At 35.9% G+C, this 26,708-nt stretch overlaps 1 protein-coding gene and 1 long non-coding RNA gene across 3 annotated transcripts in view; one reads left to right on the forward strand and one right to left on the reverse strand.

Annotated features, from left to right (window-relative positions):
- The window catches only part of TNPO1 (transportin 1), an 82,564-nt gene extending 56,589 nt beyond the window's left edge, over window positions 1-25,975 (forward strand). For both annotated transcript variants that reach the window (XM_065047294.1, XM_065047295.1), the window contains exons 9-25: window positions 24-142; window positions 2,586-2,646; window positions 3,281-3,449; window positions 5,494-5,646; window positions 6,790-7,015; window positions 9,638-9,809; window positions 11,275-11,361; window positions 12,829-12,936; window positions 13,104-13,262; window positions 13,351-13,438; window positions 14,499-14,597; window positions 14,803-14,898; window positions 17,730-17,805; window positions 18,598-18,697; window positions 20,135-20,209; window positions 22,730-22,875; window positions 24,381-25,975. In XM_065047294.1, the coding sequence (XP_064903366.1) occupies window positions 24-142; window positions 2,586-2,646; window positions 3,281-3,449; window positions 5,494-5,646; window positions 6,790-7,015; window positions 9,638-9,809; window positions 11,275-11,361; window positions 12,829-12,936; window positions 13,104-13,262; window positions 13,351-13,438; window positions 14,499-14,597; window positions 14,803-14,898; window positions 17,730-17,805; window positions 18,598-18,697; window positions 20,135-20,209; window positions 22,730-22,840 (1,899 nt within the window). In that variant the 3' untranslated portion in view covers window positions 22,841-22,875; window positions 24,381-25,975. The remainder of the gene's footprint in view (window positions 1-23; window positions 143-2,585; window positions 2,647-3,280; window positions 3,450-5,493; window positions 5,647-6,789; window positions 7,016-9,637; window positions 9,810-11,274; window positions 11,362-12,828; window positions 12,937-13,103; window positions 13,263-13,350; window positions 13,439-14,498; window positions 14,598-14,802; window positions 14,899-17,729; window positions 17,806-18,597; window positions 18,698-20,134; window positions 20,210-22,729; window positions 22,876-24,380) is intronic.
- Window positions 1-26,708, reverse strand: part of LOC110365780 (uncharacterized) — a 44,645-nt gene that overhangs the window by 6,765 nt on the left and 11,172 nt on the right. Inside the window, exon 2 of the long non-coding RNA XR_010469233.1 lies at window positions 4,436-4,531. This is a non-coding gene — a long non-coding RNA (uncharacterized LOC110365780). The remainder of the gene's footprint in view (window positions 1-4,435; window positions 4,532-26,708) is intronic.

Genomic DNA, 26,708 nt, shown 5'->3' on the forward strand with positions numbered 1-26,708 from the left:
TAATGTATTTTTATATTGTGTAGTACATGCTTCAAAGGACCCAGGACCAAGACGAAAATGTGGCTTTGGAGGCCTGTGAGTTTTGGCTGACTTTGGCTGAACAACCAATTTGTAAAGATGTATTATGTCGGCATCTTACTAAGTAAGTATTAGGAATTACGACTCCTATTTGGTTTGAAATAGTCTTCTTTAAACTTCAGTTGACTTGTTCCTCATACTTTCGTAAAGACTATATCTAGCTTGCAGCATGCTTAGAATTTTCTTGTAGCTAGTTCTTGTGCGTACTAAAAGTGGCTGTAGCACAGGGTTAATTGAAAAGACTTCTGGGGATTTCAGACCCAGTGACCTGCAGAAGCAACCTAAACTGTGTCACTGTGGTGCTTTACCTTAACAGGCTGTTAACCTTGACATGGGTGCAAATATTTGCTGACGTGCACTTAAGCTCAAACATGTCCACATGACATTACATGTAATATCTGGTGTACCGAGAGCCTGTTGTCTTGACTACTGGTGATGTAGGCATCTCTGCAATGCTTGTATGTACATAATCATGCAAGAGATTTTGCACTTTATAAAGAACATAACAAAATGGCATGACATCACTTGGATTTAGGAATCAGTTTTATATCAATTGCTACTGCAATTTAAACTTGAAGAAAGATTGTACAATGTGTTCCTCCATACTTCTGCAGTGGAAATTAATATCCATGTTTCGGATGTAAACATCTGCATGTCTGTAGCGGTTCTTGTAACTTTTTCCAGATTACTCTGAAGTCTTTTGCAATAAGAAGTGAATTCTTCAGTGTTGCCAGTAAATGGATGCTCTTTATATATTTATGGAGGGCTTTAAGTTACTGTGACAGTTATTTCAAGATCTGTCTGTGATTCAATTCTTTCACTCAAGAAGAGGTTGTATTCTTCTCAGCAAAAATAAGCATTATAGAGTGAAACAGTAAAAAAAAAAAAAAAAGGAGGGCAAAATTGCATTTTTCAATTTTTCATGAGCAATTAGAAAGTAGGGTTGAGATTAAAACACCTATTGTAGTTGTGGAGGAATAGGAGTTGAAAACAGGACAACCAATGTATGAGAAATAATTTTAAATTTTTTAAATGGTTTTACTTAATTCCTACTCCTGTAACTGAAAAGGCAAAACAATGATAGCGGTATTCTTAGGTACACGCACCTCCTTCCCAACACACATCATGTTTATACTGAGAATAACAGTAGTTATTAACTACTAGTTAATAGCTACTAATATTAAACCTCTTTTGACCTTCATGAATATTGACACTGCATCATAATAATTTTTTATTTAAAAAAAAAAAAAGCTTTTAAATTTCTAGAACAACAAATAAGAGTAATATTACATTTCTCTCATGATCCTTCAATGTAATGTTTGTTGAAAGCAACTTATTTGTTGGTGAGTCCTGTTTGGCTAGGGAGCTATGTAAGTTTGTCAATACTTGATGATAATCTTAAAATTTTTAAATATTAAATTAAAAGTGGGACAAGATCTTCTAAAAACGTGTTCATGTGGTGTCTAACATCTTGTTCCATTTTGCTCCTGTAGGCTTTCTTATAAAACACATAGCTCCTGCATACTTCATGAAGTGTGCTGCAGAACTTCTAATGAATTAGTGATAATGTGTATACTTACTATTCCTTCATTAAAAGTTCAGAAGTTAATTGTGCCATTGCAATGCGTGAGTATTGTTGTCCTGGTACCTTCAAAAACAATACTCCTCAGCTGCAGAATATAGAGAGAATGAGTCTGTCACTGGTGCTGCATCAGTCCATGGTCATTATTAGCATGATTTGAATTGTAATATGTATTTTTCTCTTTTTGTGGAGAATGTGTTCTTATGTGGTGTATTTGACTTTTTTTTCCCTCAGTACTTTTGTTAGCTATATATCTGTAGAGTTTGTGTCCCATAGCCATAACCAGTTTAACAATGAAGTAAATCCTAATACAGATTATTCCAGATCTGTGCAATGCTGGCAACTTGTCTTATTGAAGTGATCACAAAATAGGAGAGCTTAAGGTAGTTAGGCTTCCATCTTGAAGAGTAGCAAGGTAGAGTCTTCAGCCACAAATAGATGAAGTGACAAGTACTATTTGTGGGAGTTCGTGGGAACCACCTTGTTTATCTTGCATATTATGGGAGTCTGAATTCTCACTAGAAACCTTCAGACTTCATTTCTGAAAGGTGCTTCAGAATAAATTCATCATACATAAAATTTTCTGATTTTTAAAGTTTAAAACTCAGTTTTACTATCTGTCAAACTCTAGTTAAAAGCTTGTAATTCAAAATTAACACTTTTTCAGATTACGAAGTGTGGATGAACCATACAACATGCAGCTTGGTTTAGGTAGTAGCTTTTGTTATAAGGCTAAAGGGTTTTGGATTTTTTATGGCTTCTTTTTGTTGTTGTTTGGTTGTTTTTTTTGTTTTGTTTTGGGTTTTGTTTTTTGTTTTGCTTTTGTTGGAGATTGTGAGGATTACAACCAAAATTATGGCCCGGGTAACTGAAAACGGGCTTGCTTTTATGTGATGTTTTGACATGTAACAATATTTTTTTGTAGGCTGATACCTGTGCTGGTAAATGGCATGAAGTATTCAGAGATCGACATTATTCTGTTGAAGGTGAGCATAAATTTTTTTACTCTGTATAACTATCTGGTTAGTTTCTAACCTATCAATCGGAATTATTCAGATCAGAAGAGGCAGATCTAGCCTACCATCTGTTCAATGGAGAATTAAGGGGAAGGTGTGCTGTTCCAAATACTAAAGGTGACTGCTGCCGTGTTCAGAAAATAATCTGTGGGTTTTCCTGCCTTGCCACTGTCACCTCTCACTCAACTTAGTCGGAGCTGAGATGCTATTACCTATGAACTGCTACAACAATGCAGCCTAAAAAAGTGCTCAGAATTAGTTCTAATGCCTTCTAGATTGAATACATGGCTTTTTCCATCGCTATATTTTAGAATATGTCTGTACCAGAATTTCTCTAGCATGTCTTTCTATTTCATTCCCATCAGGAGTAATTTCTTAACAATAAATGTGTATGAGCTTGCCTGTCTTGCTTCTGTCTTCCTGTTGTTTTTCTGGTAAATGCAGCAGCAGAATGCAGGAACAATGGCATTTTTAGTTAGCTGGGCAGCACAAGTGCGATGTGACTCTTTTATATCCCTATAAAGTCTTGGGCTAAAACTACTTTATTCATTCCTTTGGGCAATACAGCTGGACTAGTTTATTTGATAATACGTTTTGATGACAGGGGGATGTTGAAGAAGATGAAGCTATTCCAGATAGCGAACAAGACATAAGACCTCGTTTTCATCGTTCACGGACAGTGGCTCAGAAACATGAAGAAGATGGTATTGAAGATGATGACGATGATGATGATGAACTTGATGATGATGATACTGTTTCTGACTGGAATCTAAGTAGGTCAAAGTAATGTGTGAAGTATTTTGGAATAGAGGTACTTACATAATACAAGTAGTATAGTAAAAAGAAGACTCTGTGTAGCCTTTGGTTTTGAAAATAAGAACTGTCTGCTGACATATATGGTGTTATGGGGTGGAAGGGGAGACTTTTATATGACACTTTGACTGTGTAACTGTATCAGCAAAAGCTAGCCATCTGTAAGCTTGTTTCTTATTTTGAATATGACAGATCAAGCTGCAAACACTTACTGGTGGCAATTCCAGAGAACTTTTGGACCTAGAATTTTAATTCTACAAGATAATAAAAATAATGTATCACCTGATTAACGTCAGTTAAAATAGAAAAAGCTCTTACACATTGATAGCTGGAGGAAGCTTAGTAATGCTTTCTTTTACTGCAGTCTTCCATCTAAAGTTTGGGTTTGTTTTTTGGTTTGTTTTTCCATGTGAATGTCTCATTACTGGTATTTCTTTTCTATGTGAAGAATTTTCTTCTGACTGGAATATAACATGTTAGTTATGAAGAGAGCAGATAATTGTGAGGAAACCACAGTTCCTGTGGCCTCTGTATGAGTCAGAGGATCTTTAGGCCAATAGGCCATGTGGTAAGGAAAGAAAACACCACAAACTTATTTTTAAGCTCAGTGATAGAAAATAGTTAATGAAATTCTGACAAATCTGATTTAAATGTACTTTCCAAGCAGCCTCATTGTGGAATAATTCCTTGAGACTCTGACACATCCTCATAATTTTTCATTTTATTTTCTTCCAAAGCCCCAAGTTTTCATGACGTGTTTAATGTACCTTGAAGCTTAAGCTTATGGTCAAACAATTTTGCATCAGTTCTGAATTTGTAGTAGTAATATATGAGTGCAAATACACTTATTTCTGTAAAGCCTTTTTTTTTTTTTTCTTAAGAAGTTTTAGGCTCAGTGCTATTCTTGTCACAACTGTGTGCAGAGACTGCAGAATTAAATACATACTTTCTGAAAAAGATAGCTGAAATGACAGCGGGTGCCATCTGGTCCACAGTTTTGGATAAGGTGGTGAGGAAGCTAAAGTCATCCAGGAATGCTGGCCTGAAAGAGAAAGATCAGAAAAGTTAAGAAATCTGTGTTGACATATACTATCTGGATTTGAGAGAATTTGGACTATCTGAACACCAGAATTGTGTGCTCTATTTCTTACACAGTGTTCTGTATTTGACTTCCAATTTAAACAGAGAGGAAACATCAGAGCAGCCTAACAATTAGTAGCATTGCTTGAATCCTTTATGACAAATCAAAAAGGAACTGAGATCATAATAAGCAAAAAGTGCAGTATAAATACTGTAATATGAGCATTCTTTGTAAAACCACCCTAACATTACTATTTCTAGACATGACAACACCAAAGCAGAAAAATAAATTAAGGATTTCTGGATCATGTTTTGAAGTTCTTCCTGATTTTTCTGAGTGTTTGGTAAAAACATTGGATTACAACTTCCAAACAGATGTTGGGGTATTCTTCATATTGGCACATCAGAGAATAGGAATAACATACAAAAGCTCAGTAGAGGCCAGCAAATTCCTTTGAGTCTCTAGAAGACAATTTTGCATTTTTTCACTTTGACATATGGGTCACGTTTTAGCATTTTCTTTTGAATCATATGCTGGGATTTTTAGGGCATTTCTCCTTAGTTTCTGCAAAATGTTACATTCACGTCACAGACTTTTATTGCTTGCTTAGTGTCACATAATCCAGACATCATGCAGTGTATGTAATGTTGCAATGTAATGGTGTGGTTCCTGACAGTGAGTGTTTTAATATCCCTTGTACAAGTACCTTTAATGGCTATTTCAGTGCTGCAAAATGGATTTCTATGAACTGTGGCTTTGCACCAGAGTACAGTGGATCACTATGTATTGTAATTAAATGGAAGTATCTTTCTTCCTAATGCCCTGAGATTCTACTGGCAGCACAAAGTTAAAATTAGGATTATATTGCATAATTAGAAATACTTGTATAATAAGCAGCGATTAACATTGTTAATTCCCCTCAGGGAAATGTTCTGCTGCTGCTCTAGATGTCCTAGCCAATGTATTTCGTGATGAACTTCTGCCACACATCTTGCACCTTTTGAAGGAATTGCTCTTCCATCCTGAGTGGGTTGTTAAAGAATCTGGTATCCTTGTTCTTGGAGCGATTGCTGAAGGTAAGGTAACAGGGAATATCAGGTTGATGAATTTTTCATTGGTTCTAAAGCAGCCCCGTGATTCCTTCCAAGGGAATTTCCTTAGGGAAACTAAGTATACATCCTTAGCTGGTTTGGTTTTGCTGATTAATCTTTACATCTACTAACTGGTGACTGCAGTTTAATTTTTCATCTCAAACTTATGCATGGTTGGGACGTTAAGTAGCTTAGCTAATTTATTTCTTCTTAACTCTGCAGCATATATTTATTGATCTCTCATGAAATACTACCTTGATTTCATAAAAAAAGGAATATTTAATCAATTTGAGCCTTACATTTCATTCTAATGCTTCAGGAAGGGAGAAGACCACTCCTGCGACTTTAATGTCACGAGCTGCTTTATGTGGGTGGTTCTCCGATTTAAATGTGATAACTTCCATTCCTTTGTTCTTGCTCCTAGCCCTGCCTGGCTTTTTGTCTGCATTTCCAGCATCTTTTGCAAGATGAAGGAATACAGTTGGGTTCATGCCTGGATTGTCTTTCTTTTCCCACAGTGCCTGGAGAACATACTTTTTTCTTTGTTACTAGAAAACTTTTTAGTTGGTTTTGATTTCAAGTCAAGCAAGGTAAAAGTACTTTGGGCAAAGCGCAGTGTATTACTGCCGTTGCTGACTTGAAACATGTGGCTTTTATTGCTGGTCCGTATTTGTATGATATTAGGAGAAAACAAGAAAAAAATTAAATTTCTTAAGGAATCCTTTTTAATGATGGGATGATTTGTTGTCAAGACCAAGCCTTTCTCTAATTTTTGTCTTGGTTACTCTGAGTAGACTTACGTGGGAGCTCCAAGTTTTATAAACTCACTTTATTTGGAAATGTATATTTATTTGGATGTACTTGCTGTACTCCATTTAATAAAGCAGAATTTCTGGAGACTGGGCAAGCACTGAAGTAGAAATGTAGGTGAAATGAGAGGATTTTAATTATCATTTAGGTAAGGTGTTTTTTTTTTTTTATCCTGATATAAATTAGGTAGACTTGCTTTGTTTCAGTTGTTAAAAGGTATTCCTACATGATAATGAAAATATGTCTCTTCTAGAAAGCACAAAACAGTAGAACTTTTTGTTAATTCTAGTACTGCAACAGCTATCTTTTTCCTTTTAGGGTGCATGCAGGGTATGATTCCATATCTTCCTGAGCTGATCCCTCACCTTATTCAGTGCCTCTCTGACAAAAAGGCTCTTGTGCGCTCCATTACATGCTGGACTCTTAGTCGCTATGCACACTGGGTTGTTAGTCAACCCCCAGACACATACTTGAAGCCATTAATGACTGAGTTGCTAAAGCGTATCCTGGACAGCAACAAGAGAGTACAAGAAGCTGCCTGCAGGTAAGCCAAAGCTTAAGCAAAAAGCACTATCTGTGACACTACTTTTTCATGGGAAGCTATTTTGATGCCTTTATCAATGAATGGGTGACTCAACTTCTGGCTTTTAATGTATTTCTTTTTCTTTTAAATTGGAGTAGATGGAGTTTCTTCTGGAGCAGTCACAAACTGCGTATTACAATAACATGAAAAAGTTCATTTTTATTTTTCTTGTCCAGTTTATTTTCAGTGTGTATGATACACCAAGCTAAATCATTTGTTGTAGTAAAAGAAATTACCTGTTTGTGACACTTGTTTATTTTCAGTATATAATGTTTCATTGAGCAGAAGTCTGGCTTTTTTGATGTGCCTATGAACAAGGTCGATACTGATTGCCATGGAAAACTGCCCTATCATTGGATTACTGGTGTTGTTTATATTTAGCTCAGGATTACAAAAACATTTGGGTTATGACTATTTCAAGGGATGTTCTCTTTCTCTTGAAGGGAGGCCGGGGGATACAAGATTCCCTTCTCCCCCTTGTCTGCTGATATTTTAAATAAATAAATAAGATTAATGGACTCGCCATTAGTGGAATGGGAATGGGTGTTCCTCTTGTGCAGCAAGCTGGTCAAAAAAGCTTTTACATGTCAGTTTATGTGAGGTAGGAGTGTACACAGCAGACTGCCAAGAAGGCTTCATCATAAAGCAGAGTTAGGTCAGCATCTGATTGTGTTTTTAACACTTGAAACATGCAAATTTATTATTGTTATTATATCCCACCCCCAAATATCAGTAGAGCCTAAGGAGGAGGCTGAGGTCAGAGTTCTTGTGCTCAGCTTTGCACAAAAGGGGTAGATGTATCATTGTCTGAGGACAGATACAATGAATTTAATGAAAGGGAAGTAGTAAGACTTGAGTAGTAAGCAATGTTTGCATTTTGGCTCTAAACCCTTCAAACATTGGACTAGGAAATTTGTTGGGCATTAACGGCTGCTCTGTCTTTTCATAGAGATACTCTGTTCCTTCCTGGATGAGCAGGAGGATGGTGATACAACAATACTTGCTTCACGCATTTTCAGATCCAATGGATCAGATTATGTTTAGATTCTATTCAAACCAAACCAAACAGACAAAAGGACCTCAAACACAAACAAAACCCTTTGCACTTCTGTTCATACTTGGCTTTTCCAAAACATGGTTGAAATGTGCATGTAGTTGAATACAGCTGTGTTGCAGTTGTTAAATAAATTCATGTAGTGCTTATGAAACTGCAGTGGAAACTGTTAAAGTAGTAAGAAAGAGATAAAATCGAAACATTAAAAGTAATACACATTTTTTTAAATTCAAATTCAATATCAGATTTATAGCATGTTTTAAAATGCTTTTATTAAAGCAGAGATTCATTAAAATTACTGTAGCAGCTAAAAAATAAATTGTCTGTGAAACTCCACTTTATGGAAAATGTAGAGCTGTTATAAATCAAAACATAGTTATTAGCTTTCTAAATTGCAAGGAAATACCATAATCCTCTTGGAGAGGTGCAAAAAGCTGCATCCATACAATGAATAGTTGCACAGATTGTTAAAGTCTATCAAACTGAATATTGGTCGTAGGATACTGTATGTTTTCATCACTAACTTCTGTATCATATCAGACATCTTAACATTCATTAGTGTTGAGAAACTCCTCCTTTAGTTGGTGACAATCAAAGATACTTTACTGAAGCATGGTTTCCTGCTTATGTTGTATGCCTTTATGAAAGAATACTTCATAGTAGTAAAATAATAAATGAAATAGGAGTGCTAGCCACTCAGTGTTCACAGTTGCACTGTGTTAAGAAAAAGGCATTTCAGTGTTTGGTAGCATGTTAGTAGGGGATTGTTCACCTGATGCAGTGATGTATGCATTTTTAGTGCAGGGAAAGGCTAATAATAATCTTTTTAACACAAGGTAGGCCAGTATATCTGGCACATAACTTTTTCTTTTCCTCCATGTTTCTCTGAAGCATCATGTCTGGTGTGTGGAGACTTTTTGTTTGATTTTGATGGCTTTTTAATGCTGTTGTTCAAACACTTGATAGACAGTCTCAAAAGTTTCCATGATGCCATGATGTGTGCTTTGGCAAAATTGTTCATCCCTTCTCTTTGCTTTTATTTTTTGCTGTCTTTCTGCATCTGCTTCTTTATGTAGTGTGCTGCCAAGATTACAGGCTGATGTTGGTGTTGTACTGGCACAAAAGCACTAGGGCTTCTAGGTGCAGCTACAGCATACATTAAAGATAGTGGGCCATTTTTAACTTAGGTACACAGATTTTTGTTATGGTTCCTACTACTTCAGTTAGCATATTGTAACTTGTGTACAGTAATGCTTTTCTCACTGGTGGCTTCCTGCACATACATGATGGGTTTTACAGCAGCATCTCCTGATTTTATTCATCACAATGTTAGAGCTGAATCCTTATGTGTTCAATCAAAATAAAATTAGGTTGTCTCAGTAATGCAATTAGGAAACATATCTTGGTTGAATTTGAGAACTCAATACAATTTTATGCTTATATAGAAATGGGTAGTGTGGGGTGTTTTGGGGTCATCTTGTTTTGCTTTTTCCAATATACTAACTGACCTGGGTTTTTTTGTCCCTCAGTGCCTTTGCTACTCTAGAAGAGGAGGCTTGTACAGAGCTTGTTCCTTATCTTGCGTATATACTTGACACTTTGGTCTTCGCATTTAGTAAATACCAGCATAAAAACCTGCTCATTCTTTATGATGCTATAGGAACTTTAGCAGATTCTGTAGGACATCATCTAAATAAACCAGTGAGTATACCTTATGTTCTCTAGAAGCACTCATCCTCATTGAAAAAGTGGTTCAGTGTTTTTTGTAGTGTGCTTTACATGTTACAAAATAGAAATGCTGATATTTCTGTGTAAGTTTCATTAATACTAAACATTTACAGGTAAAATAGGTAGACTGCATGTAATCTTCACACTACACAAACATTCGCTGTTTTGTATAAATGATTGTGTATGTGGTAGCTTTTGAAATCTGCTTTTCATTGTGACTTTTTTTCATGCTAAGAATTTTCCAGCTCAGAGGAGATACTTAGGTCTATAGATATGAAACAGGATTTTAAAGGAATTTGTGGGATGTGTGTTTTAATTTCTAATGCCAACACTTTTTTGTTATCACTTAAGGTTTAGCTAAGCTGCTCTGTGTGTCTCTTTCTAATGTATTGGAGCACATCATCACTAGAAATTGCAGTATCAGAGAGTGAGACAGGCGTTTTATATATAAAACCACAGAATCCCGTGGACAAAGCACAGACAAGACATAGGCAAATGTAGTATTGGTGTTTTTTAGTGTCCATATATTAATAGAATGTGCATACATGTCATGTGTGTGCATACTCTTATGGTGGTTATTGAAATTTTAAAAATTTATTTATACTGTTTCACATGACATAGACACACCATACTAAAACAATTTGAGTTGTTTCCATGGCATTTTACTTGCCATCTGAGACCCCACACCATCAAAGGACCTCCTTTTCAGTCTCTCTCTGGCCCTGGCCATCTTGACACTGGACCATACCAGGAGGAGGGTAAATGGGAGCTCCTGCTGATGGTGAGGCTTCCTTCAGTTCACTTAGAATTTTGTATGTTTGAATACAGCATTAGTTGGCAGCATCCATTGGTTCTGTTGATACTTTGTGGGAGCAAAACCACTATATGAATGCTTTGCTCAATGCCCCTGTGACTATGGCTGTGCAGTGGCAGGGAAGATGCAACAGCTTTATACAGAACAGGTAAGTACATCCTTCTGGAGGGATAGGAAATCGCTTTCTTTGTGGATGGTTAGTTGACTGAGGAAGAAATTTCAGGAACGTGGAGGGGATAAGGTTGTAGCATCAGGGCAATGGGAAATGGTTGAGAAAAACAGATGGCAAATGCACAGTCAGATTGCGTTACTAGTGAAAACACTTTCCATAGGCCCTGAGGCACTCATATAGATTTGTGACAACCCAGGCAGCTAGACCGAAAACAAACCTGGGGGAAAAGATTCACTCTGCAAAGGTACTTCTCTGCTTTGGCAAAAAATCTTAAGATGCAGATGGTGAATTCTAATATTAAACTGCATCATGTATTGCAATGACTGAATTGCAGTACATCAGGGTTCTTTTTTTGAAAAAGTAGAATAGGTATCAATTCTTAGTACATCATTTGAAATAAAATAGGATGCAGTGAAGTCTTTCATCAGCTGATGTGTTTTAATCTTAAACAGGAATATATTCAGATGCTAATGCCTCCATTAATCCAGAAGTGGAACATGTTGAAGGATGAAGATAAAGATCTTTTCCCTTTATTAGAGGTAAATACTAAAATTTGAATATTTTAATCAACACATTTTAGCAATTTCACTTTCTACTAAAGATGCTCCTACTAGGAAGTATGACTGTAAAAGCTGACAGCTTTGGGTATTTCCAATTATGGAGAAAATATTCTGACTGTAGTAAGAAAATGTTGTGACTGAGAAAATGCCATTAGGTTTAAGAGAAGTCTTTTAGAATTTTTTTTTCTGCTGTTCTGGAGTGTTTTCTTTGGGAATCTTTTAGAAAAGAAAAAAAAAAAAAAATAGATGTTCTGTCCTCCTTTCAGTCTTGCCTTCTCCCTCCTTGCTCTCCCTTTATTCCTCCATTAAAGCTGTTGTCAAACAAGCTGAAGGTATGAAACAGACAATGTAGTCCATACCAAGTGGGAAAACACCTGTAGAAAAATCAGTTTCCTAACTCTTGGGTAATGTTAGGGCTTGTTCCTGGTCAAGACACTGAAGGTTAGTGTACACGCTGGCTGAATTATTGTAACTTTTTCTTGTCTATCTCGAAGTAGAAGTTGCTGCTGAGACACTATCTCAAACAGCATACGCAGGAGGGAATAACAGCTTGCTGATAGTTGCCTTAACTCAGCTAATTACAGTATCACAGTATGTTTGGGATTGGAAGGGACCTCAAAAGATCATCTAGTCCAATCCCCCTGTTGGAGCAGGAACGCCTAGGTGAGGTCGCACAGGAACATGTCCAGGCGGGTTTTGAATGTCTCCAGAGGAGGAGACTCCACAACCTCCCTTGGCAGCCTGTTCCTGTGTCTGTCACCCTCACTGAGAAGTTTCTTCTCAAATTTAAGCGGAACCTCTTGTGTTCCAGCTTGATCCCATTACCCCTTGTCCTATCATTGTTTGCCACCGAGAAGAGCCTGGCTCCATCCTCATGGCACTCACCCTTTATATTTTTATAAACATTGATAAGGTCCCCCCTTAGTCTTCTCTTCTCCAAACTAAAGAGACCCAGCTCCCTCAGCCTTTCTTCATAAGGGAGGTGCTCCACTCCCTTCATCATCTTCGTTGCCCTACGCTGGACCCTCTCCAGCAGTTCCCTGTCCTTCTGGAACTGAGGGGCCCAGAACTGGACACAGTATTCCAGATGTGGTCTCACCAGGGCAGAGTAGGGGGGAAGGGAGGACCTCTCTCGATCTACTAACCACCCCCCTTGTAATACACCTCAGGATGCCATTGGCCTTCCTGGCCACAAGGGCACAGTGCTGGCTCATGGTCATCCTGTTGTCCACCAGGACCCCCAGGTCCCTTTCCCCTACACTGCTCTCTAATATGTGATTTCCCAATTGGTACTACCTTTCTAGATTGTATTTACTTAATCAGCTGCATGTGGGTATACTTAAAATGTTAATATCTTTAAACTTACCTCTCTCAGGTAAAAAGCACTTCAGGGGTGTAAGGAAAGGTAGTGACTGTTTTTCTTTTTTTGTTTTTGTTTTTTTCTAGTGCCTGTCGTCAGTTGCTACTGCCTTGCAATCTGGCTTTCTTCCATACTGTGAACCCGTGTACCAGCGTTGTGTAAATCTGGTGCAGAAGACCCTTACACAAGCCATGGTATTTTTCTATTGCTACTCCAGTGTTTTCAGAATATCTCCTTAAACCAATGTATTAACTATGTAAAGTCACGGGTTTGCAGAACGATTTGTAATGTGGCCATTGAATATGTGTACTCTTGAGAAAATCTAATACTCATTTTGAAAATGCGTACTTATTTGTTGCAGTTGCATAATGCTCAGCCAGACCAATATGAGGCTCCGGATAAGGATTTCATGATTGTGGCTCTTGATTTACTCAGTGGTTTAGCTGAAGGACTTGGAGGCAACATTGAACAGCTAGTGGCTCGCAGCAATATCCTGACACTAATGTACCAGTGCATGCAGGTGAGTTGAGTGACCGGTTTGATCCAAGGATTTTCTTTAAGAGAATGAGTAACACTCCTAGAATTGTCTTTTTTCTTCTTCTCTTTAGGATAAAATGCCTGAGGTACGGCAGAGTTCTTTTGCATTGTTAGGTGATCTGACAAAGGCGTGTTTTCAGCATGTTAAGCCTTGCATCGGTATGTTTCTTTTATATATTAAACAACTTGTTTTGGAAATGGATAAAGAGGCTGGTTTAGCCATTGTTAAGCCCCCTATTCTGTGGGTTGCCTTTTTATGGTGTGTTAAGTTTTCGTGTTCCTTCATCATTAAGGGTCTGTAGTCTTTTCTCCTTTGAATTGTGTGTATAAAGACATGTTCTTATTTTTGTAGACAGTGAAATAGTTCATTTTTGATTTTTCATAATGTAATAAGCCACCTGTTGTGCTGGAATATAGCAAAACGGATATTCTTTGAATTCAATTAAAATAGTTATGTGCTTTGATAAATTCTTCAATTTAGAGCTTTTTTTGTTCCACTAGAGTCTGTTGTTACCTAAAATTTTACATATATATTGAAACTGTAAAACTTGGCTGCAGGGTAGGTTTTGGGCTTGTGTTTGATTTTTATTATATATATATATTATATATATATATAATATATATATAAAATATTTTTTTCCCTTTGTTTTAAAATTCAGTAGGGAAGTAGCATCAGTTATACCCTTCTGTGATATTTGCTATCTCTTCCCACAGGTACTCTTGAGGTACACTTAGGTTGCCAAATGAATGCTTGGATAGGCTTGGAATTTAAGATTTATTTGGTAGATGTTATAAACCATCTTCTGTGGTTCTATGATTTGAGGGTTGTTTGACTGTATTAAAAAACTACAAGTACTTGGTAGCTGTGTTTGTTATTTCCCCTTCTTCCACTCTCTCCCTCTTGCCCTAGCAATAGAAGGGTAGAAAAAAGGTTTCTAAACTTACAGAAAGCCTATTAGAAACATTTTAAAATCATAATTTGGAAAGATTTGCATTGATCTGCTTAGGTTCTAAAATCCAGGTTAATCTGATACGTAGCAGAAATATAGCTCTTGTTAATTCATGTGTAACACTTCCCAAGCATTTAAATAGGCTTACATTTAAAAACAAAGCAAACAACAAAAACCACTCTTTCCCCCTGCCCCACCCCGTGATCTTACAGTAATGGGACAAGATGGTTGGATTGTGTGATGAGATTTTAAAATGTTGTTCTTTCTAGCTGATTTCATGCCTATTTTGGGAACCAACCTAAACCCCGAATTCATTTCTGTGTGTAACAATGCCACCTGGGCAATTGGAGAAATCTCCATCCAAATGGGTAAGATGTTGGTTTTTTTTTTTCCTTTGAATCACATTTAGCATGGCTTATCTAGGTGGTTTTTTGGAGGCTTTTTAGTGATACTTTCATGTTTAAATTTCATCTGAGATTCATGTCCATTTTAGTAAAATCAGTGTGCCCAATCTATTTAGATTATGTATATTAATGGTCATTTTCTTCTGAATTTTTTTTTTGTCTGTTTCAGGTATAGAGATGCAGCCTTATATTCCAATGGTGTTGCACCAGCTTGTAGAAATAATTAACAGACCCAACACACCAAAGACATTGTTAGAGAACACAGGTACCCAATAACTGAACCATACATGGTGAAGAGAATTAGTTTTTTTTTATATATAATGACTTTTAAAGTTGCATAGAGGAACCACACAAGAACTAATTTCATTGCTATGTATTTGGCTTTCATAAGCAAAAGCAACTCTGTTTTGCAGAAGCTCTTACAAGTCTCAGTCTTGCAGCAAACTATCATATATCTAGATTCTTAAAGTTAATGCTTTCTCACTTTAAGTATTTTTCTAGTTTTGTGTATTGAATGTGACAAATCTATGCAGTAATACTTAAAGACTTAGTTTATGCTGATTTTAATATATGCATGTTGTTATACCTGTGTACTGTATATATACGTCTAGTGTTTAAAACAAATGTAATTGGCACATATAAAACAAATAATGAACTCCCTGAATTTACAAAAAATGCACTCTTTTTAAAGATAAACTTCTAGTATCATGCACAAAAATCTAGATCTGTGATGGCAGTTTTACCACAACACAACTGAAATTATATATGGTGTCTATTACCTGGTCACTTAATAACAAATTTCTGAAAATAATTCTAATAATGGCATGCAGGTTTTGTGTTCTGGCTCACAGCTTTGCCTTCCAAATCGGAAGCAATCCCCAAATGCTTTACTCAATTGGAATTTCTGAGGCTTGTTTCTTTTGCATTTATAGAGGGCACATTCTAGTATGAAGAGCACCTTCCATACTTTAGCAAAACTTTATCAATAAATTCGACCAGTTTCTAGTTTACTGTTTTACTAATTAAGAATCTTTTTTCTGTTTGAAAACTGTCTTGTACGTAAATGATGGTTTAGTCATTATACCTGACATGATTGAAAATTATGCAAATTCACTGATACAGGTTTGGGGTTTTTTTTGAGCTAAGCAAAAGACAAATTGGCTATTTTTTTTTTTTTTTTTCAATGCATATTTTTCCTCTGGTATTTTTTTGAACTTAAAAGCTGCACTTTATCTGTCCCCCAACCCAATTTAGTATGGAAGGTGAACTTGAAGGAAAAATTACCTAGTTGTCTGGCATATTCTACATACTACTTTTTGAAAATATGATTTTGGAGCAAATACCTACTTGTTGTGAAATATACCATGGAATAGTATAGCAATAGAAATTTTCTTTCCCTCTGCCCCAACCCCCTTCTTCTACACTGATGGATATGTAACACCTGTAACTGAGAGGCATCCAGTACTTAAATGTTTGCTTCCATCTCTGTTAGAGGATTTTTGGAAGCATCCAAGCACTGACTTTTTTTTTTTTAATTTAATTCTCTTAATAATTACTTTAAATGTGGATGCATAACTGCAAATAAATGTTGAGTGTGGTGTACTTATGAGTTTGTTGTAGGATATTGTGCTGCATGCCACTAGTATTTGCAAGAATATTACTGTTTTCTGCTTTAGCTTACTATGTAATGAGCTATGAAAACACTTATTTGGAAACGTAAGACCATCTTAAGTAAAAGTAATAATTGCATAGAAAATAACCAGAACATGCCAAAAAGCTGAGCTTTGATAGATATTAGTATTCCTTGTACAGAATCTATCTGTGAGAATTTACAGATAAAACTTAAATGTATTTTCATTTAAAAGTAGCACTTCAAATGCATTTTATAAGTTAGATCTGCCAAAAATTTTAGGCACTGCATATTGAAATTGAGTAACATCAAGGCAAAACATTACATAACGAGTGAGCTGCAGCTCTCATGAGTATGTTTCAAACTGCTAGTATATCCTACACCAAACTTTTATCAGAGAAAGCATCATCTGCTTTATTGCATGTTTCATGAAACTGTTCACAAATGCTTGTTAATTAGAGTGTTGCATAGTATGTCTCTTGAACATAGGTTTCCTTTCTCTGCTTCATATGAATCTGCTGGATTTTAGTATTATTCATGTATTTTGCTTCAAGTAATCCTGATACATTATTCCCCACCCGCTCCTTTTTCTAAAGATTAATCTTTTGTGAGTTGAGCAAACACCATTAAAACACATTTTCATGATGATATTTTCTTCAGTCTGTCCCTCGGAACAGAGGTCCAAACTACCTAATTACATGATGAAGCAATTTTGCTTTTTGTGTGTCCTTATGCCTTGGTGTCAGAAATCAGATTCTCGTAAGATTTCTGTGAGGAAACCTTTTGTGAACAGGGGAAATACTTGGATTTAAAAACAAATTTATTGCAGTCAGCTGCTGTGAACTAGCAACCACTTTAAATTCTGTATGAGATTATAAATAAGGCACACATTTTGTGGTCTTTGAGAAGTGTTTCATCTATTTAGCATTTTTAGATAGACCACAATATTTTCCATGTAAAAGTATTTGTAAATATATTTTTACTGATTGAGTAGATCTATTAAAATGTTTAATTCTAAATACTGAAAAAAAAGTGTTCAGAACACTGGATACTAAAACTGAAAACGGTTAATTCCTTTTTATCAACAGTACCCATGATAATACATTTCAATAAAAGCTTCAAAATGTATGGCAGGTAAATTTACTGTAAGAGATTACTCTGAAGAGGGCAGAATGGCTGTTGACATCAGAAAGCTTTTGGATTTTAAATTGTGTTTTTGGTGTTCTCTCATTTACTTTAATTTTGCTTTTACCCTGGAGAGTATACCATATATGTTGCTGCCTCTTATTTAGGGGGTGGTAATAAACAGCACTGGTGAAATCTTATGTTTATTATCATACACAGATTCTGTTGGTTTCTGTTTCTGAGTTATTTGTTGTTTTTTCTTTATTTTTTCTCCTCCCCCCTCATTTGCTCATGTCTTGGTTGGCGTTTGGTGGTGTATAACCGTGATTGCGTTACCTTAGCAATAACAATTGGTCGTCTTGGTTACGTTTGTCCTCAAGAGGTGGCCCCCATGCTACAGCAGTTTATAAGACCCTGGTGTGTATTATTCAATCTTTTTTTTTTATTCATTTTTCTTCACTCTCTTTCTTTCTTTCTTTCTTTCTTCTCTCTATCTCACTTTTAGATATATTTTCAGTTGGTTACAAAATCTCAATCCTTAATCATTGCCAACCATGTGACTAATCTTGTCCTATCAGGTTTGTGAGTTTTTAGTAGCACCGTCATGTATTTTTTATGTTGTGGCTAACGACTAATTTATGCATGGGATAAGATTGTCACATGCTTGCTGTGTTAAAGCTTGACTATGAAAGAGCATTTTAAAATCCACCAGAATGATAATACAATGCATGCAGAGACTGTAAAATTTAAACCGTGCATTACTTTACTTAAAATTCAGTCTGAGGCTTGAATTGCTGTAAGGAATACATGTTTATAGATTTGTTATGTATAAAATAGCTTGCTTGCTGCTGTAAAAGTTAAATAACTGTTCTGTAAGTGGTATCTGACATAATTCATACTGTGATAGTATTACATGTTCCGCTTCTAATAATGACAGTTTCTATAAATATTTCAGATACATGTTTCATTTGTATTTAATGGAATACAGGTCACACTTTCTAACTGCATATAGTGCAACAGGAGAACAGGATTCTGGAGATGATGCCTAATGGGAATATGCTAATAAAGACTGTGTGCAGCAAGTGTTTCTCTAAGTGCTCAAAATAGTGTCTTATCAGTGTGACTTATTCCATCAAATACTGTCATCTAGTTCTGACTTGATTGAAGAAAAAATAATAGATAGCTAAGCTCTGCTCTCCAACTTTCTAGGTGCACTTCTCTGCGAAACATAAGAGACAATGAGGAAAAGGATTCAGCATTCCGTGGGATATGTACCATGATCTCAGTCAACCCCAATGGAGTAGTCCAAGTAAGATACATTATTAGATCTTGACATCTTTTCTCATGTGAAATTTAGTGAAAGCTGTGTATGGAGTATAAAAAAGTTTAGCTTGACGTGGTTCCCTGCAGGGTATGTTGTAGCTCTGTTTTGAGGTTAAGGAGGCCAAAATGTGTATGCTGCAAATGATACATACTGTTACGCTTCCGTAATTATCACCTAGCACAGGAAAGGGGAAGAATGTTGTTGAATTTCGTTTTTCCCTTTTATTTACAGAATGTAAATAATGAACTTGTATTAAAATAACGGTATTTTGATACTTCTGTCAGGTTGTGTTCAGGATCTGTATGATAATACAAGGCAAAAGTTGACATACCTAAACCTATTTTCTAGATGTAACCTAGGCTTTTAAAACAAGAAACAGAATAAAAACAGTAACCACCCCTTCATTCTTTAAACTTCAGTAGGGAGGATTCTGTTTTAACTTTGGGTATATTCCTTAATACATGTCAATGCAACAAGGAACATGCATCTCTTTAAAATAAATGGTGCATCTGAATCATAGATGGTGACTTGCTCTTTAATCCTCACACCTCCCAAGTAAAGCTGTACCAATGTAGTATTTTCTAAGAGTAAAATGAAGGTGATTTTTCCCTTTCCTTTGCCTGGAATTCTTCTTGAAACACAATAATTGAGCCTCTACCTTGTTTTGAAATTTTCAATTAATTTCACTTATGCCTTATTCTGTACTTAGTGTTTCCCTCTTCTGCTGTCCGTTTGTTATTTCACGTAGCTGAAGAGAAGGGGATAATTAAGGACTCTTTTTGTTATCCTACTTCTCCTTCTCTGTACTTGTTATCCTCAGTTCCTATCCAAAAACGTGTGCATTGTTAATGATTAAAGACTGATGTTTTAATGGTGTAGTAGGAGGTAATGCATGACAGCAGATGAACTAAATATAGATATTTTTGGGGTAGCTTTAGTTTTGAACCTGTGTCATAAACATTCTGTGTGTCTCAAAAAAGAAAATTCTGGTTCTGCTTAAAAAATACAAGAGTTTTTTTCCCCAACTGGAAATGCATGAGAGAGTGTGTTACAACTGTGGTCTTAAGTTTTTTGCTTGTTCTTAGGGTGATTGATTCTTGGACTTGGTATGTGTACTAAAAGCATTAATATTAGACAAGTATAGTGTGGGAGGGGAGAGTGGTTCAGGTTTTTTAACTGTAATTTTATTTGATCAAAATTTGACTAAACAAAACGATTCATACACTCGGCTATTTCTATTTCTGAACACTTAGGCATACAATAATTAACTATTATTGTCTGTATTAACTGGGAAATAAATACGTGAAAAGCAGTTGTGAATTAGGATAAAAGACCCTACATAGTTCATAGAATGAACATCAAGTGTTGTTTTCAGACCTATAAATTGAGGTTTCTAACCTATGTGATCGTTCAATCTTGTAGGACTTTATTTTTTTTTGTGATGCTGTTGCATCGTGGATTAGCCCAAAAGATGATCTCCGAGACATGTTCTGTAAGGTAATGTTTCTAATACAACCGTATGTCCTAATGGTGGTTGTTATGAATTCTCCAGGATTTTTTACTTGCTTTCTGTTTCCACTGTTACTCTATTTGTGGTCATGGCGGCTTCTTTGGAAGTTCATAAATTTTCAGACAAAACCTAAAAATCTTGAGGGTTTTTTTAACAGTATTGTGCTCAAGATCTTATTTGAAGGCATAATCATCCTCAAAGAGTTTTTCATAATGTCCAGCCTACTATGTTTTGCCTGCATTTGGAAGTATGGAGGTTTTTTTATGCTGCTTTTTTTTTTTCCTAGAAAATGAGATTTGTATAGTTCAAGACTTCTTTGCTATGAAGATGCCTACTTTATTTTTGAGAAATATCTAGAAAATTGCAAACTAAAAATATTCTGTGGTATCCTGATCAGTTTCTTTTAGTCCTGCTGAAAATAAGGTTTTTTGAGATTGCTTAATCCTCCTCAGAATCCCTCTTGGATCAGCAAGTTTTAAGAAACTAACATACCATCATACCCAAGAACACATCCCTAGACAAAGTCTCAATAGAATTTCAGTGAAAGGATTATTTGCCTTGTGTAGAACCCCACCCACAATGTGTTATATTGTGTTTTGCCTGCTACTGTTTGGTAGTGTGGCTCTCCTCAGAAGTTGTAAAGTAAAATCAAAAGTTCATTTAATTATCTTAAAGCAAAAATGGGGTATATTCCTAAGTAGTGCCACATGTGAGCATCCGAAGAGAAGCTAGATTCATAATTAGCCTCGCAGATAACTGGTCTCTTTCAAAGGAACATCATGTCCAGGAAATGCACAGCTGTGAGTATTTAGCATCAGCAGATGAGAACAGCAAATACTTAAATGCTTAAAAGAGTCTAGGATGCTGTCTGTGATGGTTGCCCAAAGCAGTCTCAGTGTGTGTTTCTGCACTAGTCCTACAGTATTGAATATTTGCTTCAATAAGTTGAGACTCTGCTTTTTGACATTCTTTCCAAGTTATTCATGTGGGATCTAATGCATTTAAACTAGACACAAAGGCTTTTGGTCACTTGGCAAAGGACATCCTTGCTTTTTAAAGTGTATTTTTTGTGCTTTTTGCCATGAAAGGAGACAAAGCTTTCTTCAAGTGATGGTATGCGCTTTTTTAGATTACTTATTTGTGAATACATTATTACTGTAGTCCAGTTAGATGTTTTTACAACAATAATTATGCCTTTCAGGAATGGAAGAAAATGGCCTGTTCAGTGTTTCATTGTTTTGTTTTGTTTTTTAGCACTAGAGATGAGACAGAAGATACCACTTCCAAGAGCATAGGTAGATAAGCTGCCAGTGTTGAAATCTGACACATATCCTAAGAATTTTATCACTTTTTATAAAAGCAATTTATCTGATGACTGTAGCTGAAGCTCTCTTGCTAAAACTCTACTGGAAGATTATGTTAAAAGTGTTCCTTGTGTCATACCTGTGCATTCTTAGGTTTTTCAGTAGTTTCTTGGTAGCTGGCTAGTCTGACTCTTTGGGTTAGGAGCGGAAGGTGAGCCTGCTTGTGGAAAGTCTCTCACTGGGAGAAAAGCAGCAAAGTTAACTAGTGACACTGTACTGTTGTTATTGCTACATCCTGTTTAAGAACAGCTCTGCTTGAGAATGTTGTGATGAGGGTGAACTCAGTACCTTGAGCATTAACTTTGACATTGCCTTTTCTGTGAGGATGTGTTCATGACAGACTTTTCCACAATTCCAGTATCCTTGAATTTAAAAAAGACAACCAAAACTTCAGATTCTCTTGGCAAAATTTTCTATGAGGAGTAGCCACTTCATCTGTGTTTTTTTTTCTTTCTGATGTTTGTCTTTTAACCTGGTGTTTTGAGAACTAACATACCTTTTTGATAGTATAATTTAATTCTTGTAGTTTTCAATTAATTTTTTATGTTGGAAAGTCAAAACTGAAACCTGTAGACTACTTTTTTACCTATTGCACTGGCTTTGGACTGCCACTGACTGTGAATCCGTTCTTTCAAAATACAAAAATATTTTGGCAGTTTCCATTTTAGTGACTGTTGTCTTAGAGGTTCCATGGGAAGCAAAAACAACTCTCACAGGATGCTTTTGTATTTGTACTAGAAACTGACGGGCATTCATTCTTTCAAATGCTGGCTGTGGTTTTGGACTAGCTTTCTTCCCACAAAATATTACACATCTAAAAAGAAATGTGAATACAGTTATCTTAACATATGTTAACTGTCAATTGATCTTGTAAGTCAACTTACTCATGAAAAATACATAAACACTAATTTGTGTGGGTATGTATATTCTATATGCCACCCCTGAAAGAAAAAAACCTCAAGTTAAGACAGACATTACTAAATTTCATTTGTTTCTTAGTAGCATTTCAGTATTAAATTAGAGAATTCAAACGGACAGATGCATGGTCCAGCAGTTTGTGGTTTACTGCTTACGTTGCTAGTAAACAATGATCATGTATCTACTGTTTAGTGATTACCTTTATTTTTCCCCTCTTGTTTGTAGATTCTTCATGGATTTAAAAATCAAGTAGGGGATGAGAATTGGAGGCGTTTCTCCGACCAGTTGTTTCCTCTTCCCTTAAAAGAGCGCCTTGCAGCTTACTACGGAGTTTAACTTCATGCACTGTAGCTGCAGTCCCATAATTAGAGGTAAGCACACGAATCTTCCATGTTAAGCAAAGCTATATAACAGACTTCCTTCTGTTTGCCTTATGTGAAACATAATTCATCAGATTAAAATTTTTCAGTTATGCTGGATATTTTTCCTTCCTATACAAAGGGGAAAAAAAGGGATGATAGTGTGCCTAAATGATGGTATCTGTAGCAAAAGCAGTTGCCTGACTCTAATATTTCATTTTTACAGACAGAGCAAGAGAGAAAGAAATAGTGAGTGTTATGATATGCACAGCAGTGTATCAAGATAAGGTTGGAAGTGTAGGGTATAACAAGGTGCCGGTTCGGGTTTAATCAGGCAGGTGATGAATGTGATCCTCCAGCCATGGAGCTGAATATACAGGCTCCCTGGTGTCTTTTGAATTAGTAGGCAGCAGATGTGGTCTAAACAGGTATATTCCTCTACGATAAGAAGGCAGGTTTTTTAACATGTTAGCCATGAGGAGTCCAGTACACTCCTAATCACATTCTAGTTGATCTTTGCACTGAATAAAGGATGTTATGCTAATCTGTAACTCAGCTGTGGAACTTTATGCTTTGGGAAGGCTGATGTGTTTGTTATTTCCATGTTCACAAGTGTTACAGTTCTGTGTGGAGAACGATTTGGTTTCAGCAAAGGATAGTGATAATGCATTCTAGAATCCTTATATTATTATAGCACCTTGCTTTGTATGCTGTCTCTGTTCTCTGTATAAAACAGATTTCCACTGTGTAATGCATTGTGATGCTGTGAAGAGATTATTATACTACCCAAAAACCAGTATGAAGTAGTATGAAATTATGGGAGTGAATTGTTCAATTCTCTTTTATTGTTGAATGGACAACTATTCAAAAGTTGGCTTAAGGTTTTTTGGTTTTTTTGTTTTTTTTTTTTCCAAAATCAGTGACGTAAGAAATCCTGTTTGGTTTATTTTTAATCCATTGTTCAGATCAAACATGTAATTCAATTCCAAACATTCATGTTATCAATGAGGGCATTTTAGTACTGACATAAGGATATTTTCTCCTTGTAATGAAGGGGAATCCAAAGGAAAAAATTTGCCATTATTTTCAGTTTGAACTGAGGAGACCCTATGGATATCTTGTTTAATCCACCTAGAAGTTAAGTTGTTCAGTTAGTAGCAAATATGTTTAATATTCTTCTCAATATGTCAGAACTACCTCATAGGCTTTTTTCAGAAAAGCTTTTTAGAATACATAGGACTGCTTTTATCTTAAACCGAAGCTTAGCCATAATAGTGGAACCGTCAGTGTAGCTTTAAAGCATACATTGTTGTTTCATGAAAAATAATTTATCTGATAAATGGGCTCCTTTCTTAAACAGACTTAAAAAGGAAAACCTAGGCAAAAGTTCATTTTTAAGTTAAAGTTTGGCACCTGCTGCTTAGAAAAGGCAAAAAAAAGCTCTTTGTTTTTGCACAGATCTGTCAGTTAAGGTTCAAGGTAAGTTTTAACTATGCTTTTATCTTTTCCTTTCACAGGTCCTTCAGTCTGGGAGACTATGAGGGAGCCTCTGCACCCAGGGAAAATGTTACCCTTTACTGGGGGGAAGGGTAAACCAGTAGGGAATACAGTACAATCCCAACCCTACTGGGAGGGGCGGGAGGGAGGTGTTGCCGTCACTGTATTAAGTCGATGTTGGGAAATGTTTTAACATCTGGAGCCTTTGTGGGTGGAAATCTGTCTCCTATTACAACTCTGCACTGGATGTGAAGAAGAAAAAAAAAATAAAAATCTAGTCACAAAACAGCACATTCTGGAATATTGTGGGGAATTGTACCAAAATAAGAACCATATAATTGAACCATAGGGATACGTAAAGAGGAAAACTATTTTGCGCACAATAAAGGAAACCCAAGGATGGGGGTCACAAACAGTAAAAGGCTTTCTTTTCTCTTATGTTTTTTTTTAAGTAAGGGTTTTCTACATTATGTCATCCTGCTTGAGGGGATACCTAGGTATTTGCATGTTAATGAAGAACTACACAAATGAAGTTAGTACAGTTAAAATGCAGCTTGTGTCTGTTTTAGGAGCAGGCACTTGCAGCGTACAATATAGAAACCCCATCATAAATTAACAAACGTTAACTTGAACAAGATGAAGCAACCTGCAAGCTGCCAAATAAGTCACTCCTTTCATTTCTGGGGTAAGGGGAGGGACACTTCAAAGGAAAGATTGACATCTTAATTTTTACATTAAAAAAGAATTAAAGTAGTGGATATGATTTGATTATTGTACTTCATTAGATTTAATTTCTAGAGTAAGGCATTATTCTTAACGTGCAGTTTAAGGTTCAGGCATGCGTTCTGGCTCATAGTGATCAGAAGTAACTTAAATTAGTGGGGAAGTAGCATGCTTGCATCACATAGAGTGGAATTGGTATACATTTACCTATGTTGCGCCAGTTTTGTGTTGCAGTTTACCAATTCAATATAGCCCTGCATTTAAAATTTCTTTTTTAAGATTCTGTGGATTTTATTTTTATTAAGAATATAGATATAAAGTACTGTAGTTAACAATTAGGCCTTGAAATACCTTATTAGGATCTGTTAAGAATAAGATTGATATTGTATTGTGTGTAACCTGCACAATGTGGAAAGCTGATATAGCTGTGCAAAATATTTGCCTCTGTGCTGTCAGTGTGATGTGCTTTCTGCATGGTTATATACTAGTGATTTTATCAGAATCTCTAAAAATGAGTTACATGGTAAGACCTGTTAAAGGCTGCATAAATGTTAGTTGGCACGTAAAGACAATTGTAGAAGTCGATGACATAATTGCTATATTTGTGTTTATTCCCACTCAACATATTACCTTCTACGCTTTCTTTTTTTTCAAAGCATGATCTTAAAGAGATGTTTAAGTTAATGGATGTAATGCAGGGTATCTACACTGTATTGGCGCATGTTGGTGGCCCTTTGTGATGTAGTTAAATGCACAAGGGTGCAAGTTTAAAGCTACAGAGTGAAAGTTGGTTTGAATCCTCTTCATTTCATTTGTTTAGCTTTTCTGTTGTGTTTTTTTTCTCTACTTACATGTATTCCTGTGAATAAATCCTTGTTAAGTTAACCCTTTACTTTTCCTTCCATGTGTATTTTCTTATGTACTGTGAATGTGAAATCCTAACTGGTACACTTGATCTTGTGTCCATCTGAAAGTGGCAAGTCTTTAATAATACAGATTGCCTAAGAGTATCCCATGATGATAAAGGAAAATGGAGAGATTTTTAACTCTGCTGGTCAGAGGTGAAGCCACAGCTTTCCATTTTTCGAGTGCTGCATAGTTAATCTGAAAAACAAAATTAAGCCATAACAGCCTTTTTATAGATTTAATTTCTCACCTTTGCATTGCAGAATGGATACTGGATAACAGTTCTTGGGTTTTTTTGTTTGGGTTGGTTTTGCTTTTGGTTTGCAGGGTTGATTTTTGTTTTGGGGGTGGTTTGGGTTTTTTTTTATTTTATTTTTTTTTAGATTTTTAAGAACTTGCTCTTCTTTGCATCATTCTGTTCTTTGACTGTTGAATGATTTAGCCATTGCACTGAAGTTTGAGCTGTGTGAGTGTGAACTTATAAATGCTGTCTAAAGAGTTTTGATTTTTTTAAATGCATGATAGCATGCATCTTTTTCATGTCACCTCTCCTTTTTTTTGCTTTTTTTTTTTTTTGCTTTGCAAATTGTAGTGGATTATGCATGAAGAATAGTTTGGATGTGTACTGTATGAAGTACATTCAGTAATGCTAATACATAGTATTTATTCAATTTGGTCAAAAATGCATGTGTTAACTTGCTTTCAAATTACATTGCTTT

The sequence above is a fragment of the Columba livia genome, chromosome Z (genome assembly GCF_036013475.1).
Source record: "Columba livia isolate bColLiv1 breed racing homer chromosome Z, bColLiv1.pat.W.v2, whole genome shotgun sequence".
In the NCBI taxonomy this organism is placed as follows: Eukaryota; Metazoa; Chordata; class Aves; order Columbiformes; family Columbidae; genus Columba; species Columba livia.